A 25,255-nucleotide genomic window follows, 5' to 3' on the forward strand; every position below is an offset into this window, starting at 1 on the left:
AGGCGGGCCAGTCACAGAGAGTAGGCGGGCTGCTATCAAAGCAATCGGGCGACTATAACACCTCAGCAGTGCCACAGGCTGATCGCCTCCATGCCACGCCGCATTGATGTAGTAATTCATGCAAAAGGAGTCCCAACCAAGTATTGAGGCATTTACTGTACAGACTTTTCAGTAGTCACCAACATTTATGAGTATAAAATAATTTTTCATTTGGTCTTATATAATAGTCTAATTTTCTGAGATAATGATGGGTTTTCATTGGCTGTAATCCATAATCATCAACATTAACAGAAATAAACACTTGAAATAGATCACTCTGTGTGTAATGACTCTATATAATTTATAGGAATGGATCACTGTGTGTGTAATGACTCTACACAGTGTGCAGAATTAATAGGCAAATGAATATTTTGATCACATGATACTTTTTATACATGTTGTCCTACTCCAAACTGTATAGGCTTGAGAGCTAACTACCAATTAAGTAAATCAGGTGATGTGCATCTCTGTAATGAGGCGGGGTGTGGTGTAATGACATCAACACCCTATATAAGGTGGACTTATATTATTAGAATTATTAGGCAACGTCCTTTCCATTGGCAAAATGGGTCAGAAGAGAGAATTGACGGACTCTGAAAAGTCCAAAATTGTGAGATGTCTTGTAGAGGGATGCAGCAGTCTTGAAATTGCCAAACTTTTGAAGTGTGATCACCGAACAATCAAGTGTTTCATGGCAAATAGCCAACAGGGTCTCAAGAAGCGTGTTGTGCAAAAAAGGCGCAAAATAACTGCCCATGAATTGAGGAAAATCAACCGTCAAGATGCCATTTGCCACCAGTTTGGCCATATTTTAGAGCTGCAATGTTACTGGAGTATCAAAAAGCACAAGTTGTGCCATACTCAGGGACATGACCAAGGTAAGGAAGGCTGAAAAACGACCACCTTTGAACAAGAAACATAAGATAAAATGTCAAGACTGGGCAAAGAAATATCTTAAGACTGATTTTTCAAAGGATTATTGACTGATGAAATGAGAGTGACTCTTGATGGGTCAGATGGATGGGCCAGAGGCTGGATCAGTAAAGGGCAGAGAGCTCCACTCTGACTCAGATGCCAGCAAGGTGGAGGTGGGGTACTGGTAGGGGCTGGTATCATCAAAGATGAACTTGTGGGACCTTTTCGGGTTGAGTAAAGCTCAACTCCCAGACCTACTGCCAGTTTCTGGAAGACAACTTCTTCAATCAGTGGTACAGGAAGAAGTCGGTATCGTTCAAGAAAAACATGATTTTCATGCAGGACAATGCTCCATCACATGCATCCAACTACTCCACAGCGTGGCTGGCCAGTAAAGGTCTAAAAGATGAAAAAATAATGACATGGCCCCCTTGTTCACCTGATCTGAACCCCATAGAGAACCTGTGGTCCCTCATAAAATGTGAGATCTACAGGGAGGGAAAACAGTACACCTCTCGGAACAGTGTCTGGAGGCTGTGGTGGCTGCTGCATGCAATGTTGATCGTAAATAGATCAAGCAACTGACAGAATCTATGGATGGTAGGCTGTTGAGTGTCATCATAAAGAAAGGTGGCTATATTGGTCACTAATTTTGGGTTTTGTTTTTGCATGTCAGAGATGTCTATATCTAAATTTTGTGCAGATATATTGGTTTACCTGGTGAAAATAAACAAGTGAGATGGGAATATATTTGGTTTTTATTAACTTGCGTAATAATTCTGCACAGTAATAGTTACCTGCACAAACAGATATCCTCCTAAGATAGCCAAATCTAAAAAAAAACCACTCCAATTTCCAAAAATATTAAGCTTTGATATTTATGAGTCTTTTGGGTTGATTTAGAACATAGTTGTTGATCAATAATAAAAAAATCTTCTAAAATACAATTTGCCTAATAATTCTGCACACGGTGTATATAATATATGCCTTTCCCTTTTTATATTGAATTACTGAAATAATTCAACTTTTTAATGATATTGTAATTTATTGAGATGCACTTGTCTGTGACATCAGAAATTCACATCCTACTGCAACACTTCAGTTGAGTTCAGCTCAGGACTTTACTTTTTTATCATTATTTTTTTTGCTTTCTAACAGATATATCTAGCCATCAGCTGAAGCTCAGTTCATCCTTAATGTCATATTTAATGTCTCCCTAAGGTTTGCAATCTGTCTGGGTCCTGACCACAGAAATCCCAAGACACTTTGCTTCAGTATTTGAATAAGGAATCTTCAATCACTGGATTTCTCTTGTTTTCTTTTATTTCATCCTTTTGCATACTTTCATTTATGTTTATTTCCATATAATTGATCTTTAGAAGTCGGAGACTTTGCAATTAGTTTGATGTAATTTCTTTATTGCAAATCTCCCAAGTGGCTGCCTCTCATAAAATGTGAAGCCACTCATTAATTTCTGCACAATGAATATGAAAATACAAGGTATAGAACATGTCCATTTTCTCCACAACCTAGGGAATCAATAGTACTTTGACGTCCAAAGAATTAGAGTTTCAAGAATTCTTGAAATGGCGATACTAGTAACATAACTGCAATTCTCAGATACATCCGATGACCAAAAACATTTCAGTGATTTCTCTTTTTACACAGACCAAACAGTGAAATAATACGACCACTGATTGATACACCTTTATCCATCAGTGGTGGCTTAAATGCCCTTTTATACAAAGCAAACAATGTGCCCTGAATCAAGCCAATTACGGCCCGACCCTGAGTTTCGCCTGACGGCTTCTTCTGGGTGACACCCTGGGTCAGGATAAGACTCATGTGCCGCTTGTCTCTTATTTTTTTACCTATTTTCTCACCTTTTTCTTGAAAAAATTCTTTCTAGGATATCTGTCACACAGAGTTTTGCACAAACTTCACTGACTGTCATGTTCACTTTGCAGATTCTGACACTCTGCCTGTTGGTTTCTCTGGTGCAGACATGGATGTCAACCTGCTGTGTGCTGATTCCTAGGCAGGCTAGCAAGAGTTAATCTCTGCTAGTGTGTTTGTTAGGCCAGAATCACACTTGCTAGTGCCTCGCGTGTAACTCACGCGAGTCTCTCATGGTAGAACCCGGCATGGCCGCACACTCTCCTGACAGGAGCGGGTCGGTTGCATGTATCTCTATGCAGCTCAGACGCTCCTGTATGCATAGTGTGCGGCCATGCCGGGTTCTACCATGAGAGACTCACGCGAGTTACACGCGATGCACTAGCAAGTGTGATTCTGGCCTTAGGCTCCTGTGATCAGATGTGGTGAGGAAGCCAATCACATGTGCTCCCCTCCTATTCATGCTGGATGAAATCTTCTACCCATGCCAGCTATAGTTTATTCTGTGTTGGTTTGTGAGCTTTAATGTCTCAGACTTTCTGTTGAAAGTGTTGCTTTTGCTTGGTGCAGTTGTGGAGTTTACCCCTGTTGTCTTGTTGCTTTCTTCCTGGTCTTGTTTTTTTCCTAATCTCTTATTGTCTTTTACCTCTGTGTGCACGTGCTGAGTAAGAGTTTTGGTTTCCTCTGTCTATTTCTGTGGTTTTCAACACACTCCTGTCCCATTCCTCCGTGGGAAGAGGAGGAGAGGGAATAAGAGCAGGGCCAGGAAAGAGCCTCAGGCCTCTCCAGCATTAGGAGTATCCTTGAGGTTAGGGATAGCATAGAGCCTACTAGCGTGAGAGTCAGCTTAGGAGCCTTCGTTCCCCACTATCCTGGAGTCATCATGACAGTCTATTACTTTACATTTGTGGCGTGGGCTTGTGCTCCACTATTGTTTAACGAGCTGCACTCTGATTGGTTGCTAACAAGACAGTCTTACTTTTAGACAGTTTCATAAATCTCTCCAGATATGTTTCACTTTTTGATTTGTTTGTATAATGTCACTTTCCTGCGAGGTGGAGCAATAGCAGCAAGTGTCCATGATGTTCCATTTAGGAGTGTGTTTTGTATGATATACAGGGTGCTCCTAATGTCTAGATACATAGGAAATCTCATTATCTATACTTTTGTGTGAATAACTGGATTAGAAGACGTGGTCATGTGGAGTAGTCTCCTCGTTCACCTGACCCCTTGACTTCTTTTTCCTCAACATTGAAATTGCAACACTATTGAGGAAATGCTGTGAAATTATGGAAATAACAGGATGGATAGACGCAAATGGTGACAAAATGCAAAATAGATTTATTAAATATTTAATATTAGTGAAACATGCCGAAATCTATGCACTTATATGCTTTGTCATGCTATAATGAATTTACTAATGAGCTGTCACGCTGAATGCACTTGTACAAATTATCAAGATCCACTTCTGGCAGCTTCCTTTGCAATTGCCAACCAATGACATCCCAGATGTGCTAGATGGAAGACAAGTCTGGAGATGATGTAGGCCATGATTGCATATTTAAGCCATGTGGTCTGCTGCCAGTAGCAGTAGCAACATGGAAGCTGGTGTTATGTTGAAAAATTGGTCCTGGGATACTATGGAGAAAGAGCAGTAAAGCGGGCTTTACACGCTGCGATATCGGTCCCGATATCGCCAGCGTGGGTACCCGCCCCCATCTGTTGTGCGACACGGGCAAATCACTGCCCGTGCCGCACAACATCGCCCAGACCCATCACACATACTTAAAGAAAAATTGAATAACTAGGTCCATAGTAACCATATAGCATATAGCATGGAGGTTCACCGTTAGCAACAGAACAACCTACATAGAAGCTCCATAATCATTGTCCATATAATCCTATTTAAATTAAATACCAAACAATGTTTTCTTTATAGAAATCTTTAGAAAATTTATTTAAATGCGATTTAGTAAAAAGTTTTTTTCAGGGACACAAAGAAAGTGCAACACATAGTACAAAAATGTGCTAAAAACATGTGCATAACCAGTCAGGGAAGTGTGTCAGTACAGAACAGGCTGAGATAGGTACATGGCACAACCCACAGAAACAACATAGCTGCAGTGTATTAGTATGTCAGTTCCACATAATGCAGTTAACAGCGCACTGAGGTACATTAAATAACAATCAAACCAAATATCATGTCATGAACATACACTGTGAACTTATAAAGACCCATGTAGAATGTTAGAATTAGAGATGAGCGAACCGGTCCCGGTTCGGCTCGAGGCGGTTCGCCGAACGGGGGGTCTGGCTCGAGTTCGGCTCGTCGAACGTTCGACGAACCGAACTCGAGCCCATAGGAAACAATGGCAGGCAATCACAAACACAGTAAAACACCTAGAAAACACCCTCAAAGGTGTCCAAAAGGTGACAAACAACTCACAACACAACACAAACACATGGGAAAGTGACAAGGACATGTACTCATGCGAAAACAAAACAGCTGGACAAGGAAAAAGAGGAGGACACACAGATATAGGCATGGCACGCCCTTCTAAAGTCATGTAAAACACCGCAAGGTGACTCCAAGCGGAGTCTCCCCTTTTTTCCAAAAATTGGGCCCCACACACACCCACCCATTCAGTGGCAGCAGTTGTGCCCCAGTTGTACACTTCACAGCTAGATTTGCATCAAGCACATTCAAAAATACGCCATTCTTATCCGTCCCCAGGATGACACCGGGGTAGGTAGCAAAGTCTTTCCTGATCCCAGCTCTGTTCATCTTGGCTTCTTTTAAAAACACAGCAAGCAAGGGTTACTCCAAGCGGAGTCTCCCTTTTTTCCAAAAATTGGGCCCCACACACACCCACCCCTTCAGTGGCAGCAGTTGTGCCCCAGTTGTACACTTCACAGCTAGATTTGCATCAAGCACATTCAAAAATACGCTATTCTTAACCGTCCCCAGGATGACACCGGGGTAGGTAGCAAAGTCTTTCCTGATCCCAGCTCTGTTCATCTTGGCTTCTTTTAAAAACACAGCAAGCAAGGGTTACTCCAAGCGGAGTCTCCCTTTTTTCCAAAAATTGGGCCACACAGACACCCACCCCATCAGTGGCAGCACTTGGGCCCTAGTTGCAAACAGGATGTTTTGATTTGCATCAAGCACATTCAAAAATACGCTATTCTTAGCCGTCCCCAGGATGACACTGGGGTAGGTAGCAAAGTCTTTGCTGACCCATGACTTGTTCATCTTGGCTTCTTTTAAAAACAATGTAAGCAAGGGTTACTCCAAGCGGAGTCTCCCCTTTTTTCCAAAAATTGGGCCCCACACACACCCACCCATTCAGTGGCAGCAGTTGTGCCCCAGTTGTACACTTCACAGCTAGATTTGCATCAAGCACATTCAAAAATACGCCATTCTTATCCGTCCCCAGGATGACACCGGGGTAGGTAGCAAAGTCTTTCCTGATCCCAGCTCTGTTCATCTTGGCTTCTTTTAAAAACACAGCAAGCAAGGGTTACTCCAAGCGGAGTCTCCCTTTTTTCCAAAAATTGGGCCACACAGACACCCACCACATCAGTGGCAGCACTTGGGCCCTAGTTGCAAACAGGATGTTTTGATTTGCATCAAGCACATTCAAAAATACGCTATTCTTAGCCGTCCCCAGGATGACACCGGGGTAGGTAGCAAAGTCTTTGCTGACCCATGACTTGTTCATCTTGGCTTCTTTTAAAAACAATGTAAGCAAGGGTTACTCCAAGCGGAGTCTCCCTTTTTTCCAAAAATTGGGCCACACAGACACCCACCCCATCAGTGGCAGCACTTGGGCCCTAGTTGCAAACAGGATGTTTTGATTTGCATCAAGCACATTCAAAAATACGCTATTCTTAGCCGTCCCCAGGATGACACCGGGGTAGGTAGCAAAGTCTTTCCTGATCCCAGCTCTGTTCATCTTGGCTTCTTTTAAAAACACAGCAAGCAAGGGTTACTCCAAGCGGAGTCTCCCTTTTTTCCAAAAATTGGGCCACACAGACACCCACCCCATCAGTGGCAGCACTTGGGCCCTAGTTGCAAACAGGATGTTTTGATTTGCATCAAGCACATTCAAAAATACGCTATTCTTAGCCGTCCCCAGGATGACACCGGGGTAGGTAGCAAAGTCTTTGCTGACCCATGACTTGTTCATCTTGGCTTCTTTTAAAAACAATGTAAGCAAGGGTTACTCCAAGCGGAGTCTCCCTTTTTTCCAAAAATTGGGCCACACAGACACCCACCCCATCAGTGGCAGCACTTGGGCCCTAGTTGCAAACAGGATGTTTTGATTTGCATCAAGCACATTCAAAAATACGCTATTCTTAGCCGTCCCCAGGATGACACCGGGGTAGGTAGCAAAGTCTTTGCTGACCCATGACTTGTTCATCTTGGCTTCTTTTAAAAACAATGTAAGCAAGGGTTACTCCAAGCGGAGTCTCCCTTTTTTCCAAAAATTGGGCCACACAGACACCCACCCCATCAGTGGCAGCACTTGGGCCCTAGTTGCAAACAGGATGTTTTGATTTGCATCAAGCACATTCAAAAATACGCTATTCTTAGCCGTCCCCAGGATGACACCGGGGTAGGTAGCAAAGTCTTTGCTGACCCATGACTTGTTCATCTTGGCTTCTTTTAAAAACAATGTAAGCAAGGGTTACTCCAAGCGGAGTCTCCCTTTTTTCCAAAAATTGGGCCACACAGACACCCACCCCATCAGTGGCAGCACTTGGGCCCTAGTTGCAAACAGGATGTTTTGATTTGCATCAAGCACATTCAAAAATACGCTATTCTTAGCCGTCCCCAGGATGACACCGGGGTAGGTAGCAAAGTCTTTGCTGACCCATGACTTGTTCATCTTGGCTTCTTTTAAAAACAATGTAAGCAAGGGTTACTCCAAGCGGAGTCTCCCTTTTTTCCAAAAATTGGGCCACACAGACACCCACCCCATCAGTGGCAGCACTTGGGCCCTAGTTGCAAACAGGATGTTTTGATTTGCATCAAGCACATTCAAAAATACGCTATTCTTAGCCGTCCCCAGGATGACACCGGGGTAGGTAGCAAAGTCTTTCCTGATCCCAGCTCTGTTCATCTTGGCTTCTTTTAAAAACACAGCAAGCAAGGGTTACTCCAAGCGGAGTCTCCCTTTTTTCCAAAAATTGGGCCACACAGACACCCACCCCATCAGTGGCAGCACTTGGGCCCTAGTTGCAAACAGGATGTTTTGATTTGCATCAAGCACATTCAAAAATACGCTATTCTTAGCCGTCCCCAGGATGACACCGGGGTAGGTAGCAAAGTCTTTGCTGACCCATGACTTGTTCATCTTGGCTTCTTTTAAAAACAATGTAAGCAAGGGTTACTCCAAGCGGAGTCTCCCTTTTTTCCAAAAATTGGGCCACACAGACACCCACCCCATCAGTGGCAGCACTTGGGCCCTAGTTGCAAACAGGATGTTTTGATTTGCATCAAGCACATTCAAAAATACGCTATTCTTAGCCGTCCCCAGGATGACACGGGGGTAGGTAGCAAAGTCTTTGCTGACCCATGACTTGTTCATCTTGGCTTCTTTTAAAAACAATGTAAGCAAGGGTTACTCCAAGCGGAGTCTCCCTTTTTTCCAAAAATTGGGCCACACAGACACCCACCCCATCAGTGGCAGCACTTGGGCCCTAGTTGCAAACAGGATGTTTTGATTTGCATCAAGCACATTCAAAAATACGCTATTCTTAGCCGTCCCCAGGATGACACCGGGGTAGGTAGCAAAGTCTTTGCTGACCCATGACTTGTTCATCTTGGCTTCTTTTAAAAACAATGTAAGCAAGGGTTACTCCAAGCGGAGTCTCCCTTTTTTCCAAAAATTGGGCCACACAGACACCCACCCCATCAGTGGCAGCACTTGGGCCCTAGTTGCAAACAGGATGTTTTGATTTGCATCAAGCACATTCAAAAATACGCTATTCTTAGCCGTCCCCAGGATGACACCGGGGTAGGTAGCAAAGTCTTTCCTGATCCCAGCTCTGTTCATCTTGGCTTCTTTTAAAAACACAGCAAGCAAGGGTTACTCCAAGCGGAGTCTCCCTTTTTTCCAAAAATTGGGCCACACAGACACCCACCCCATCAGTGGCAGCACTTGGGCCCTAGTTGCAAACAGGATGTTTTGATTTGCATCAAGCACATTCCAAATCCACAAGCATTTACTCTCCCCAGGATGACACAGGGGTAGTAAATTCCTTCTGGATCCATGACTTGTTCATTTTGATGAACGTCAGTCTGTCCACATTGTCACTGGACAGACGCGTGCGCTTATCTGTCAGCACACACCCAGCAGCACTGAATACACGTTCAGAGACAACGCTGGCAGCTGGACACGACAAAATCTCCAAGGCGTAAGTTGCGAGCTCTGGCCATTTTTGTAGGTTTGAAGCCCAAAAGGAGCAAGGCTCCAGTTGCACAGTCATGGCATCGATGTTCATTTGGAGATACTCCTGTATCATCCTCTCCAGCCGTTGACTATGTGTCAGACTTGTTGTCTCTGGTGGCCTTGCAAAAGAGGGTCTAAAAAAATTATGAAAAGATTCCATAAAATTGCTGTTACCGGCACCAGAAAAGGTCCTACTGGTACGGGTAGACTGTTGAAGATGACGAGACCGTCCCATGTTTGTCAAGTTACAACTGGGAGATTCACTCCCTGCACCTGCACGGTTGTTTGGTGGAAAAGCCGAGCTAAGATCTAGTAACAGCTTCTGCTGATACTCCTGCATACGTGCGTCCCTTTCTATGGCTGGAATTATGTCACAAAATTTGGACTTGTACCGGGGATCTAATAGTGTGGCAATCCAGTAGTCATCATCACTTCTAATTTTGACAATACGACTGTCATGTTGGAGGTAGTGCAACAAAAAGGCACTCATGTGTCTTGCGCAGCCATGCGGACCAAGTCCATGCTGTGTTTGTGGCATAGAGGTGCTACCCGTTCTTTCTTCCTCTGACATCTGACCCCAACCTCTTTCAACTGAAATTTGACCAAGGTCTCCCTCATCCGCTGAGTCTTCCATGTCCATGGACAGTTCGTCCTCCATTTCTTCATGTTCTCCTGCACCTTGCTCAACATTTCGCCTGCTACTATGCGCCCTTGTCGATCCCTGTCCCCCATGGTCCCATGCCTGCTGCGTTGGTGATGATGAACGTCTGGACCTTCGTGATGTTGTTGTCCCTTGCGCATATGAATCCTCCTGTAGTTCCTCCCCTTCATGTTGTCCCACCCCCTGACTCCGAATAGTGTTTAGCGTGTGCTCCAGCATGTAAATGACTGGAATCGTCATGCTGATAATGGCATTGTCAGAGCTAAACATATTCGTCGCCATGTCGAAACTGTGCAGAAGGGTGCATAGGTCCTTGATCTGAGACCACTCCATCAGGGTGATCTGCCCCACCTCTGCATCTCGTTGGCCCAGGCTATACGTCATGACGTATTGCACCAGGGCTCTGCGGTGCTGCCACAGTCGCTGTAACATGTGGAGAGTTGAATTCCAGCGTGTCGCCACATCGCATTTCAGGCGATGAACCGGCAGGCCGAAAGACTTCTGGAGCGATGCAAGTCGCTCTGCTGCGGCGCTTGAACGGCGGAAGTGAGCTGACAGTTTTCGTGCCCTGTTCAGAAGGCCATCTAGGCCGGGATAGTGTGTTAAAAATTGCTGCACGACAAGGTTCAACACGTGAGCCATACAAGGTACGTGTGTCACCTTGCCCAGGCGAAGTGCCGCACCCAGGTTTGCAGCATTGTCGCACACGGCCTTACCAGGCTGCAGTTTGAGTGGAGACAACCATTTATTAAACTCGGACCGCAAAGCTGACCACAACTCCTCAGCTGTGTGACTCTTATTACCAAGACATGTCAAGCTAAAGACCGCCTGATGCCGTTGCGCTCTGCTGCCAGCATAGTAATGAGGGGTGCGTGATTCCTTCTGCGCAGTGAGAACGCTGGTGGCCTGACCAGGCAGGCTTGGGGCGGAGGTGGAGGACCCAGATGAGGTGGAGGATGCAGAAGCAGTGGCGGAACTTGGACAGACAGAGGATTGACACACAAGTCGTGGGGACGGCAAGACTTGTGCAGCAGACCCTTCACCATCTATCACCATAGTTACCCAGTGCCCAGTCAGCGACATGTAACGTCCCTGTCCATGCTTACTGGTCCAAGTATCGGTGGTGAAATGCACCCGTTCACACACAGAGTTTCTCAAGGAAGCGGTGATGTTGTGTGCGACATGCTGGTGTAGCGCGGGCACACCTTTCTTAGAGAAGTAGTGGCGACTAGGCATCTGGTACTGGGGCACAGCGACAGACATAAGGTCTCTAAAATCCTGTGTGTCCACTAGGCGGAAAGGCAGCATTTCGGTAGCCAACAGCTTACAGAGGGATAGAGTCAACCTCTTAGCTTTGTCATGGGTCGGAGGAAGTGGCCTTTTATTTGACCACATCTGAGGGACAGAGATCTGGCTGCTGTGTGTAGACGGTGTTGAGTAGGGTGTCCCTTGAAAAATGCAGGTTTGTGAGGAAAGTGCAGGCGGAGACATGATGTTGCCTTCATCCAACGTTGGTGCTATCGATGTCTGAGAGAGCTGTACACACTCACTTGTTTCCCCTTCCAAACCAACTGACGACCTTACAAGCAAACTGCCTGTTGCGGTTACAGTGGTGGAAGTTTTGCGTGGAAAAACAGGTGTGGCAGCTGTCCCCACAGTCCTAGAAGATGAAGAGCGCGCGGATGCAGTGGAAGGGGCGGGCGGTGGATGGTTCGCTCCACTAGGCCGCATTGCAGCACGGTGAGCTTCCCACCGGGACTTATGATATTTAGTCATGTGACGATTCATGGAAGAAGTTGTCAAACTGCTGAGGTTTTGACCTCTACTAACAGAATCATGACAAATGTTACATATCACATGAGTTGGGCGATCTTTTTCGATGTGAAAAAAGGACCAGGCTAGGCAAGGCTTAGAGGCCATGCGACCTGTTGATCCACCCCGAATAATGCTCATAGGCAGAGTGGTGGCTGAGGATGCAGTTGTAGACGTGCTACCAGTGCTCCGACTCTGTCCAGGAAGGCGCAAGGTAACTTCGTCGTCGGTTGCATCCTCCTCCACCGCCTCTGTTGACCTCCTCGAGTGCCTGACTGGGGGTTGACAGTAGGTGGGATCTAGAACGTCATCATCAATTGTTGTGTTTGCACTCCCCTCCCCCTCAGACCGAGCCTCTTCTTGCCCTGACGGAATATTTAAGTTGTCATCCCAATCGGGTATCTGCGTCTCATCTTCATCAGTATGTTCCTCATTGTCTATAACCACAGGTGTTACAGTTTGTGACAAAGGGTCAACATTATGCTCAGAAACTTGGTCCTCACGGCCTGAATCTGAGTCACAAAGGTTCTGGGCATCACTGCAGACCATTTCCTGTTCTGTACTCACTGTAGCTTGGGAGCAGACCTCTGATTCCCAGGCTATAGTGTGACTGAACAGCTCTGCAGACTCAGCCATCTCAGTTCCACCATACTGTGCAGGGCTGATGGAGACTTCAGAGCTGGGAGAAAGCAAGTTTGATTGGGATGACAACTCAGAGGACTGGTGTTTTTTGGATGCGGTACTTGAAGTGGCAGAGAGGGCACTTGTTGGACCACTTGAGATCCATTCAAGCATTTTCCTTTTTTGCCCATCATCTACCTTTGTTCCTGTTGTTCGTGTCCGTAACAAAGGGAGCACATCGGATTGTCCACGGTAAGTAGTAGACATCTTACTTTTGCTGGTAGATGGTCTATCTTCAGCAGATGATAATGGAGCTTTGCCACCTTCCCCACGGACAAAACCTTTTTTGCCTTTTCCACCACGCCTCTTCCCCTTTCCACCAGCATCTGTCATTTTGCCACTCATGTTGATTGCGACAAGATTGTGGACTGAAAATGTGGTAGTAAAAATTGAGAGGTGGTGAAGATTGCAGTGGTGGTCTAGCTTTATTAACAGCAGAATAATAAAGAATAAATATCCCTGACAATGCAACTTAGTTATAATTAGTTGGAGTGTGCAACGCAGGCAGACGTGCTGCAAATGTCTTTGCACTAGTGGGACTATAGCAAAGTCCAATAGCCACGTATAGGATGCCACTAGGTACACTGAGTGTTTGCTAGTATAATGGCTTGGTTAGAATGAGTTGTAGTGTGCAACGCAGGCAGACGCGCTCTGCAAATGTCTTTGCACTAGTGGGACTATAGCAAAGTCCAATAGCCACGTATAGGATGCCACTAGGTACACTGAGTGTTTGCTAGTATAATGGCTTGGTTAGAATGAGTTGTAGTGTGCAACGCAGGCAGACGCGCTCTGCAAATGTCTTTGCACTAGTGGGACTATAGCAAAGTCCAATAGCCACGTATAGGATGCCACTAGGTACACTGAGTGTTTGCTAGTATAATGGCTTGGTTAGAATGAGTTGTAGTGTGCAACGCAGGCAGACGCGCTCTGCAAATGTCTTTGCACTAGTGGGACTATAGCAAAGTCCAATAGCCACGTATAGGATGCCACTAGGTACACTGAGTGTTTGCTAGTATAATGGCTTGGTTAGAATGAGTTGTAGTGTGCAACGCAGGCAGACGCGCTCTGCAAATGTCTTTGCACTAGTGGGACTATAGCAAAGTCCAATAGCCACGTATAGGATGCCACTAGGTACACTGAGTGTTTGCTAGTATAATGGCTTGGTTAGAATGAGTTGTAGTGTGCAACGCAGGCAGACGCGCTCTGCAAATGTCTTTGCACTAGTGGGACTATAGCAAAGTCCAATAGCCACGTATAGGATGCCACTAGGTACACTGAGTGTTTGCTAGTATAATGGCTTGGTTAGAATGAGTTGTAGTGTGCAACGCAGGCAGACGCGCTCTGCAAATGTCTTTGCACTAGTGGGACTATAGCAAAGTCCAATAGCCACGTATAGGATGCCACTAGGTACACTGAGTGTTTGCTAGTATAATGGCTTGGTTAGAATGAGTTGTAGTGTGCAACGCAGGCAGACGCGCTCTGCAAATGTCTTTGCACTAGTGGGACTATAGCAAAGTCCAATAGCCACGTATAGGATGCCACTAGGTACACTGAGTGTTTGCTAGTATAATGGCTTGGTTAGAATGAGTTGTAGTGTGCAACGCAGGCAGACGCGCTCTGCAAATGTCTTTGCACTAGTGGGACTATAGCAAAGTCCAATAGCCACGTATAGGATGCCACTAGGTACACTGAGTGTTTGCTAGTATAATGGCTTGGTTAGAATGAGTTGTAGTGTGCAACGCAGGCAGACGCGCTCTGCAAATGTCTTTGCACTAGTGGGACTATAGCAAAGTCCAATAGCCACGTATAGGATGCCACTAGGTACACTGAGTGTTTGCTAGTATAATGGCTTGGTTAGAATGAGTTGTAGTGTGCAACGCAGGCAGACGCGCTCTGCAAATGTCTTTGCACTAGTGGGACTATAGCAAAGTCCAATAGCCACGTATAGGATGCCACTAGGTACACTGAGTGTTTGCTAGTATAATGGCTTGGTTAGAATGAGTTGTAGTGTGCAACGCAGGCAGACGCGCTCTGCAAATGTCTTTGCACTAGTGGGACTATAGCAAAGTCCAATAGCCACGTATAGGATGCCACTAGGTACACTGAGTGTTTGCTAGTATAATGGCTTGGTTAGAATGAGTTGTAGTGTGCAACGCAGGCAGACGCGCTCTGCAAATGTCTTTGCACTAGTGGGACTATAGCAAAGTCCAATAGCCACGTATAGGATGCCACTAGGTACACTGAGTGTTTGCTAGTATAATGGCTTGGTTAGAATGAGTTGTAGTGTGCAACGCAGGCAGACGCGCTCTGCAAATGTCTTTGCACTAGTGGGACTATAGCAAAGTCCAATAGCCACGTATAGGATGCCACTAGGTACACTGAGTGTTTGCTAGTATAATGGCTTGGTTAGAATGAGTTGTAGTGTGCAACGCAGGCAGACGCGCTCTGCAAATGTCTTTGCACTAGTGGGACTATAGCAAAGTCCAATAGCCACGTATAGGATGCCACTAGGTACACTGAGTGTTTGCTAGTATAATGGCTTGGTTAGAATGAGTTGTAGTGTGCAACGCAGGCAGACGCGCTCTGCAAATGTCTTTGCACTAGTGGGACTATAGCAAAGTCCAATAGCCACGTATAGGATGCCACTAGGTACACTGAGTGTTTGCTAGTATAATGGCTTGGTTAGAATGAGTTGTAGTGTGCAACGCAGGCAGACGCGCTCTGCAAATGTCTTTGCACTAGTGGGACTATAGCAAAGTCCAATAGCCACGTATAGGATGCCACTAGGTACACTGAGTGTTTGCTAGTATAATGGCTTGGTTAGAATGAGTTGTAGTGTGCAACGCAGGCAGACGCGCTCTGCAAATGTCTTTGCACTAGTGGGACTATAGCAAAGTCCAATAGCCACGTATAGGATGCCACTAGGTACACTGAGTGTTTGCTAGTATAATGGCTTGGTTAGAATGAGTTGTAGTGTGCAACGCAGGCAGACGCGCTCTGCAAATGTCTTTGCACTAGTGGGACTATAGCAAAGTCCAATAGCCACGTATAGGATGCCACTAGGTACACTGAGTGTTTGCTAGTATAATGGCTTAGTTATCAGTTGGAGTGTGCAGAGGACAAGAGGGTACAGTGGCAGGATTGTGGTGCTCTGGGTAGAGGAATGGAAGCCTGCCTTTCTATTCCCTCCTAATGGTGAAATGCAGGTAGGAAATCCCTGACCTGGGCTACACAGACGCTGTTGCTGTTTGCAGGACCTGTCACCTATGGCTCTCTGACCCTGCCGGTTGGAGCCCTTAAAAGGACTGCTATAAAGTGCTCTCCCTATGCTGTCTAACGCTGTGTATGCAGCGCATACAGCTGTATCGGCTATAGGACTCAGGAAGACGGAGCTGCGACAGTGATGTCTGACACCAAAGACGCAGAAGGCAGATAATGGCGTCCGTGAAGAAAATGTCCGGTTTTATAATGCAGGGACATGTGACATGCAGATCCTATCACACATGCCGTTGCTTCTCTGGCTCAAAGTCCACTTAGCTGTGTGTGTGTCTGGGATTGGCTGACATGCTGGCCCGCCCCACAAGACGCGCGCACTTAGGGAAGGAAGACAAGAAAAAAAAAAAAAAAAAATGGCGATCGCCATTATAGAAACAGCAGTGATCTGAAGGCGCTGTTCACGCACACTATACACTGAAATGTGATAATAGTTTGATTCACAGAGTGACTTACACTATTACAGCAGAAACCAAGCTATGATTTAGCTGTTTTTTGGCTGCTAGAACCGTTCTCGAACGTTTCTAGAACTACCGAGCTTTTGCAAAAAGCTCGAGTTCTAGTTCGATCTAGAACATGCCCCAAAATCACTCGAGCCGCGAACTGGAGAACCACGAACCACGAACCGCGCTCAACTCTAGTTAGAATCACCATGCATGCTGTCCTATGAGCATGGAACAGGACTCAAATGATTATAATACAAAGCTGTCCTGTGAGTATGAGCCATTGCTCAAATATGTGCAATGCAAAAGAGACCGTCCTTTCAGCAAGGAGGATGGCAAAGATCCAAAGTATGTAAAGGTACTATGACCCACCAGGAACACTCCTGTGTTCAAGCCTGACACACCACCCTGCACCTCAACGCGTTTCGCTTATCGCTTCATCGGGAGCGACAGCATGCATGGTGATTCTAACATTCTACATGGGTCTTTATAAGTTCACAGTGTATGTTCATGACATGATATTTGGTTTGATTGTTATTTAATGTACCTCAGTGCGCTGTTAACTGCATTATGTGGAACTGACATACTAATACACTGCAGCTATGTTGTTTCTGTGGGCTGTGCCATGTACCTATCTCAGCCTGTTCTGTACTGACACACTTCCCTGACTGGCTATGCACATGTTTTTAGCACATTTTTGTACTATGTGTTGCACTTTCTTTGTGTCCCTGAAAAAAACTTTTTACTAAATCGCATTTAAATAAATTTTCTAAAGATTTCTATAAAGAAAACATTGTTTGGTATTTAATTTAAATAGGATTATATGGACAATGATTAAGGAGCTTCTATGTAGGTTGTTCCATCACACATACTTACCTGCCCGGCGACATCGCTGTGACCGGCGAACCGCCTCCTTTCTAAGGGGGCGGTCCGTGTGGCGTCACAGCGACGTCACTGAGCGGCCGCCCAATAGCAGCGGAGGGGCGGAGCTGAGCGGGACGTAACATCCCGCCCACCTCCTTCCTTCCGCATAGCGGCCGGGAGGCAGGTAAGGAGAGCTTCCTCGTTGCTGCGGTGTCACGCGGAGCGATGTGTGCTGCCGCAGGAACGAGGAACAACCTCATTACTGCTGCAGTAACGATTTTTGAGAATGGACCCCCATGTCACCGATGAGCGATTTTGCACGTTTTTGCAACGATGCAAAATCGCTCACCGGTGTCACACGCAACGGCATCGCTAATGCGGCCGGATGTGCGTCACCAATTCCGTGACCCCAACGAGTTTGCATTAGCGATGTCGTAGCGTGTAAAGCCTCCTTAAGACCGGTTTCACAACCAAACAAGTGTAAAGTCAAGCTGTTAGTGTCATGGAATGAAGACTATAGGAGGCCAGCTACCATAAGTTGTGACATGCCACACCATAATCCTGGGAGTCAGACTGGTGTGATATTCTCTGATGAAGGCCTCTTGATGACATTGCCAGTCATATTCGATATGTTGTGCATAGGGACTCATTCTGTACTGTAAGTTGGTCATCATATACCAAGCCTAAGGTATCAAACACTGTCTAGATAAACTATTAGTAGGCATTTGAATGACATTAGACTATGAGCCAGATGTCAAACTATAGGTGTTCCGCTGACCTCGCACCACAGCTCACAAAGGCTCTTCAATGATGTTTCTTTACTTTGGTCCTGAACACAATGATAGCCGAAGATTGATCTTGTGACCATGAGGGTGACGCTATGAAGAAGCCATCATGAAATAATTTGAAAATGTCCTGAGAGCTATTTTTCAACATGGCAGTGCCAGGCTGCATGTTGCTGGTGCTGCTTGTTAGTGGCTTGCATGGCTAAAAGAGGTTGTCCACTACTTTTACATTGATGGCCTGTTCTTAGGATAGGTCATCAATGTCTGATCGGCCGCTGTCCAACACCCTGTACCCCCGCCGGTCAGCTGTTCTCTACCGACAGTGGCAGCAGGCAGCTGGAAATGTTCAGTTCTGAGCTGCTCTGTCTTCTGATAGCAGCCGCGACCGGGAAGTGCACATCCGACTCCTTTTAATTAGAATGAGAGGCAGATGTGCAGTAATCGGCCATGGCTGCTCTCAAAAGATGGAGTAGCTCCAGAACAGAGCATTTCCGGCTGCCTGCTGCTGCCACCAGGACCGAGAACAGCTGATTGGTGGTGGTGCGAGGTGTCGGACCCTGACCGATCCGACATTGATGACCTATCCTAAGAATAGGCCATCAATGTTAATGTAGTGGATAACCCCTTTAAATAATATTTATTCATTTATATAGCACTATTAATTCCACAGCACTTTACATACATTGGCAACTGTGTCCTCATTGGGGCTCACAATCTAAAGTCCCTATCAGTAGGTCTTTGGAGTGTGGGAGGAAACCAGAGTAAACATGGGGAGATCATACAAATTCCTTGCATATGCTGTCCTTGGTGGGATTTGAACCTAGGACCCCAGCGCTGCAAGACTGCAGTGCTAACCACTGAGCCACCATGAATGTACTACTATGGTCTGCAGGGTCTCTGGACTCGCCTTCCATTAAGTATCTAGGGCAGGGGTCGGGAACCTATGGCTCGCGAGCCAGATATGGCTCTTTTGATGGCCGTATCTGGCTCGCAGACAGGGCTCCTACCTGTCTATGGGAAGGATGCATGCACCACGCTCCATCAGGCCGCGGTGCACTCACCCTGAAGATAAACAGCCGGCTCCGCTCTGTGACAGAGTCGCTGCGCTGTAACTATACTGTACTAGCTCTTATACAAGTGGCCGGCAGCGCTGGGCTCCGCCCCCTCCAGCCACTTCCTACCTGTGACCTCGGGCTGACTGCCTGGCTCGTCATCTACTCTTCTGCAGTGTGTGGAGCCAGTGACTGCTGTGATTGTGGATGCATGTCATGTCGGCAGTTGCAGGATATGCAGACTCAGGTCAGAGATGAATATGTCAGGACTGGAGGCTGCAGACAGTGCGGTCTGAGTGGCAGACAGTGGCCGACACAGTCACAAAGTTTGTGACTTGCTGTGAGAACATCCTCTGCTGCCTCCCCCTCCCACTAGCTCTGGTCAGTGCCCCGATGTCGACCCTTAGCTTATTTAGTAATGTGCAGGCAGCCATGTGCTATACAGGGTTAACAGTAAGCTATACAGAAAACTGCATCTGGCCCTTTTTGCATTATATTATCTTTGTAAAGATTCGCCAAACTGCCAGGAACAGTTTGAAATCTGGATTCCAAATCTGGAATCTGTGCACAAGATGAAGATTTGGTTGCAGAAATTTCTGCACCAAGTCTGCATCTACTGCCAGGAGAAATGCTGCAGCAAAACCAAGGCTTTTTGCCACAATTTGATGCATTATATGTATTTTTGCTTGCATTTTATTTTCATTACTTTTAATGGGGAAAACGTAGCAAAAACACAGAAAGAATTGACATGCTGCAGTTTTTTTTTCTACAATACAAAGTGCAAGGAAAAGATCCTGAACATGTTTACAATACTTCAGGATTCTCATTTACCATATTTTTCGTTTTCTAAGATGCACTTTTTTCCCTCAAAACTGGCGGTAAAATGGGGGTGTATGTTACGAAGGTGGCGATGGTCGAGCGGGCTCATAGGAGACAGGCTCACAGGACGCGCTCGGCGGTGTCGCAGTGGGCAGCATTAATCTGCGGGCTGCGAGGGTGTCTCGGCGGTGGGTGCATTGAGCTGACTGCCGACTCAATTGCATCACCCACGGTTCATGCGATGAGCTTCAAGAAAATGGCCGTGGAATCATATCTGCGCACGCGCCACCTCCGCGATCATTTTCTTGACGTCCATCTTGTCAAACCTGGGTGATTCAATGGAGCCGGCAGTCAGCTCAATGCACTTGCCACAGAGACACCCTGTGTTGTGACACCTCCGCAGACCCCCTGCCCACAGATCAATGGCGGCCTCTGCAACACCCCCGAGTGCATCCTGTGACTCTGCTCCACCACTACCGCCCTGGTAAGCCATACCCGGGGGATTCAAATGCACCCATGGCTACACCCCCGAGCCACAGCATTGCTGACCCTCCTGAGCAGCAGCACCCCCTCCTCCGAGCTCGCAGCATCACTCTTCCTCCTGTGACCTTCCTGAGCCGCTCCACCACCACCACCAGCGCCTCTCCCCCTGGTGAGCATTAGGATTAAAGGTAAGGTGTCGCATTTTTTATTTTTGTATTAATAATAGTGATTATGAAATCAAGTATTTTTAATACAAAATTAAACTCACTGTTTATTTAGTTTTTATTTAATTCTAGTGTTAATGAAACACTGGGGGCTGCCATGCTGGATTTGGTGTTTGTAACAATAGTTACTCACCTCAACTCCTTTATGGCAGCGCCCTGTACCCGGACTGCGACCTGTACTTAATACAGGAAAGCTCCCTGCTGTGACCTGAACGCGCCGCCTGGGCTATCCAGATCACAACAGAGAGAGGAGATCGGTGCCATATTTGTGCAGCTCACAGCTTATGCTGTGCGCTGCACTTTCCCCCTGTCACCCGTTCGGCCTGTGTGAGTACCAGCGCCCTTCCCCCCGCCGCTGCTGCTACCTTCACCAAACACAACCCCTGTCCCCCCCCCCCCGTGCCACGACCACTACCCACCCCCCCCCCACTCTCCTTGCCTGGACTGATGTCATACATCGCAAGTTCACAATGTAAGTTATTTATTTGATTTTTTTACTGCTAATTACCATTGTTTCAGTCCAGTTGTGGCTTTATACAGCAGGGAGGAGCATTCCTTGCTGTACTAAGTGAACATTGGAGCGATTGATCTGTCAATGGCCCTTTAAACATATTGTACGGCTCTCGCGGAATTATATTTCAAAATATGTGGCGTTTACGGCTCTCTTAGCCAAAAAGGTTCCTGACCCCTGATCTAGGGTATAAGTGTTTGGCAATTGCAAAGATAGCTGCCAGCAGCGGATCTTGATGATATTCATGCCCAAGTACATTCAGCCTGGCAGGAGATTCCTTGGAAAACCATTGATGGGTATGTAAGTGCGAGGATTTCTGCACATGGTGCTTATACTTGACTCTGAGTAAATCATGATGTTTTGCAAATAATCTTCAAATTTTTTTTAACATTTGTATAATATCACGTCCATTCATTGTGTGATTTTTATAATTCCACTACTTTTCCTTCTTACTGTTGCAATTTCACTGTTATGAAGTGTACAAAAATCTAAATTAAATATGATGGGTTAAAAAACTTTTTCTGTCGATTTTGTCTCCATTCACTTGATTTCTGCCTTTCGTATTTTCTGTCTATGTTTTCAGTAAACATTCTTGGACTAACCTTGTAAGTGTCTTGGTAGCGGGCCAACTCATTTTATATCTTGCAAGTTAGAAAATTATCAGTGTCCAATGTATGTAAGGGGTTTAACTTTCATTTGAACTTTCTGCTGTCTCTGCATATATCTTCTATCTACACAAATGAATACAGACTGCTTGTTGAGTTACTGTAAGAAGAAATTAGAGCTCCCAATCATATCAGTATGGGAACATACTCCGCAGTGAAGTATTGACTGTAGGGAACATACCAAGTACGAGCTAAAATCAACCGGTGGGAATTGTGATTGCCCGGACTGACCATCTAGTATCTACAATATTAGACACATTGAGATGTGCATTACTTACAATTTATTGGTATAATGTTATTATATGAGACTTTTGCTAATATGTGATCAACCCGTGTGCTGCAGTGAATTCCTAATTTTGTGCAGATCTTTGTGCAGTCTACAACCAATGAACTCCACTATATAGGCATACTAGCGGTAGCACCCGACGTTGCCCGGGATAGTAAATAAGTGTCTGGCTGTCTTTCTCACGCTCTCACTCTCTCTCTCTTTTTCTATCTCCCTCTCTGTCTGTTTTACTGTCTGTCTCTCTCTCTGTGTACCCCTGTCTCTGTTTGTCTCTTTCCCTGTCTGCCTCTCTCTCTCTGTCTCTTTCTCTCTATCTTTCTGTTTTTCTCTCTGTCTCACTCTCTATCGATCTGTCTCTCTCTCTCTCTCTGTCTCTGTCTCTTTATATCTTTCTGTTTCTCTCTCTGTCTCACCCTCTATCGATCTGTCTCTCTGTCTATCTCTCTTTGTCTGTCTCTCTCTGTTGCGCTCTCTGTCTTTCTCTGTCTCTCTGTCTGTCTCTCTCTATTTCTCTGTTTGCCCTCTCTCTCTGTCTCTCAATCCATCTGTCTCTTTTTCTCTGTCTGTCTCTGTTGATCTCTTTCTGCTACTCTCTGTCTCTCTGTCTGCCTCTCTATCTCTGTCTGTCTCTGTTTCTCTCTAACTGCCTATCTCTCTGGTTCTCTCTCTGTCGGCCTCTCTATCTCTGTCTGTCTCTGTTTCATTCTCTCTGTGAATCTCTCTATCTCTCTGTTTCTCTCTCTGTCTCTGTCTATCCATCTCCACCAATATCATACTACCTCACACATAAGCTTCTTATACTAAGAATGTCCTTTGTTACTATAGCACCAATCACAGCTCCTATTAATGACCTGTAGCTCCCAGCTCCATTCACTTTAATGTAAGCAGGTTTTTTGGTGAATAACTGTAAAGTGTGGGGTTAAAACTTTCCCTCTAAACATAGTCTATGATGTTTCCTGAGTCAACTGAGATGTCTGTGCAAAAGTTCGTGATTGGAAATGCTACGGTACAGATTCTTTTAGCAGACATACACACATACATACATACACACATGCTGTACATACATACATATATACATATACATGCATACATACATACACACAAACATACATACACACACACACACACACACACACATATACATATACTCAGCTTTATATATTAGATATGTAGCCTACATAGTATGACAATTCTCCATGGCCATGCTCTTTATACATTGGACGTTCCCTTTAAGGAACCTTTTATGTCATTCTTAAAAGGCATAAAACCCTTTCAAGCATGAAGTGTAGAGTATCACAGCAGTAATAACACGCTCTCCAACCAGCGTGCTGTGTGAATCAACACTACAATGTCAGTCCAAAATCTGCATGTCACATGGATACAGAACAAACCAAAAATATCAATCGTTAAGAGCCGGCAATCTAAGCTTTAAAGTCCACTAGCGATAAGAAATGCACAAGCTAGCTAGTCAAACTAAAAGTTTTCATAGTCATCAGTATCATGTTAACCCTTCCAAGCCTGGATAAGTCACGCTACGTCCCTCATGCCGCTGCGAAATGCAGCAGCATCTGTTCCCGTACCTGAATGAAATGCCCTTTAATTGTCAGCTGTAGACCACGCAGCAAGACGTTTCCACTAAAAATAGCAATAATCATTAACTTACTCTCAAAGAGGCCAAGTCGATATAGTCCAGGCTCTTGGTTGTCAGCATTCTTGCCATCTTGCATCTACTTTTCAAGAGTGCCAAAAAAAAGTTTTCTTTTCTTCTTCGACCCCCTTTTTAGAGTTGTTTGCCGGGAATATATTCTGGTAGCATATCGAAGAGTTGTCAGTGAGTGTCAGCCCATGGTTAGAACTGGAAGTGTCTCTGTGACAAACACAGGAAACTTCACATTCAGCACAACCCGGAAAACACACAGAGGAAACAAATCTGTTTTTCTTTAAGAAACAGCATTGCTGAGCTATTTGCTGGTGAAAGTGAGGGAAGGAAATGACGCTCTCGAATTTTGGGACTACAAAAGATTTATTATTAATACTATTTATTCATTTCTCTCCAGTTGCAGCTTCTAAATATCTGAATTCAGCTACGTGAATGACGTTAGTTGACTGTGTGATCTGCGTCCTTTATTGTTCTTTTTCAGTTTGGTCTAATTTAGTTGAATATATACTATATTGTCCAAAAATACAAAAAGCAAAAAAGGAAGAAAAATAGACTTGTACGTTAAAATCAGTTTCAATAAGAATCTTTTCACACTTGCGTTGTGGTTTCTATTAGTAATGGAAACCAAGGAGCGCTGCCAAGTCTGTTCCACGCAATATACTGTATATCAGAGACTCGGAAAAGAGTCTCAACATAGAAATGCATATAGCCTTACTGACTGTGGAGGTATGGTGCTTCATATACTTTGCTTTTGCAAAAAGTATGCAAAATAGTTAATGTAATCGGTCAGGAAGAATACCAATTTATTAGTGCCACCGATAGACAACCACCATGGGAGCCAATGTATAACCCATAATAGTGCATTGAGACATGACTAGGTACAGTGCCTTACGAAAGTATTTGGCCCCTTGAATTTTTCTTGAATATAGTGGGCTTTACACGCTGCGATATCGTTAATGAATTATCGTTGGGGTCACGTCGTTAGTGACACACATCTGGCGTCATTAACGATATCGCAGCGTGTGACACGTTAGAGCGATCTTAAACGATCGCAAAAGCGGTCAAAATCGTTTGCTGTGGAGAGGTCGTCCTGAAACAAAAAATCGTTCTCTGCATGTTAGCGATGTTGTTCCTCGTTCCTGCGGCACCACACATCGCTGTGTGTGACACCGCAGGAGCGACGAACATCTCCTTAACTGCCTCCACCGCCAATGCAGAAGAAAGGAGGTGGGCGGGATGTTTATGTCACGCTCATCTCCGCCCATCCACTTCTATTGGCCGCCTGCCGTGTGACGTCGCTGTGACACCACACGACCCGCCCCCTTAGAAAGGAGGCGGTTCGCCGGCCAGAGCGACGTCGCAGGGCAGGTAAGTCCGTGTGAAGGGGGTTAGTGAGGTTGTGCGTGACGGGCAGCGATTTGCCCGTGTGGAACACAACCGACGGGGGCGGGTACGATCGCTTGCGATTTTGCTAGCGAGATCGCAGCGTGTAAAGCTCGCTTATATGTATATGTATCACTTGTATATACTTACACTGTATTTTTAAACCTTTTCAGGTAATAACCTTGAGAAAGGCGCAAGCCGAAATCTTGGTGTTGTATCTGTGAGGGTTCACTTTTTGCAGTTAATCAAAAATAAAATAAAATTTATTTGCATCACAAAAATTCTCCTTTTTCCCTCGAGTGCGGGGGTTTCACCTTTACTACTAGTACACCTGTTTTACCCTTC

The 25,255-nt window shown here is 45.5% G+C and overlaps 1 protein-coding gene across 1 annotated transcript in view; it reads right to left on the reverse strand.

The window, feature by feature from the left end:
* Positions 1-23,707, reverse strand: part of NRK (Nik related kinase) — a 432,773-nt gene extending 409,066 nt beyond the window's left edge. Inside the window, exon 1 of the mRNA XM_075323819.1 lies at positions 23,531-23,707. Coding sequence (XP_075179934.1) covers positions 23,531-23,587 — 57 coding nt within the window. The 5' untranslated portion in view covers positions 23,588-23,707. The remainder of the gene's footprint in view (positions 1-23,530) is intronic.
* Between the last annotated feature and the right edge of the window lie 1,548 nt (positions 23,708-25,255).

This window comes from Anomaloglossus baeobatrachus, chromosome 9, assembly GCF_048569485.1.
Source record: "Anomaloglossus baeobatrachus isolate aAnoBae1 chromosome 9, aAnoBae1.hap1, whole genome shotgun sequence".
NCBI classification, from domain to species: domain Eukaryota; kingdom Metazoa; phylum Chordata; class Amphibia; order Anura; family Aromobatidae; genus Anomaloglossus; species Anomaloglossus baeobatrachus.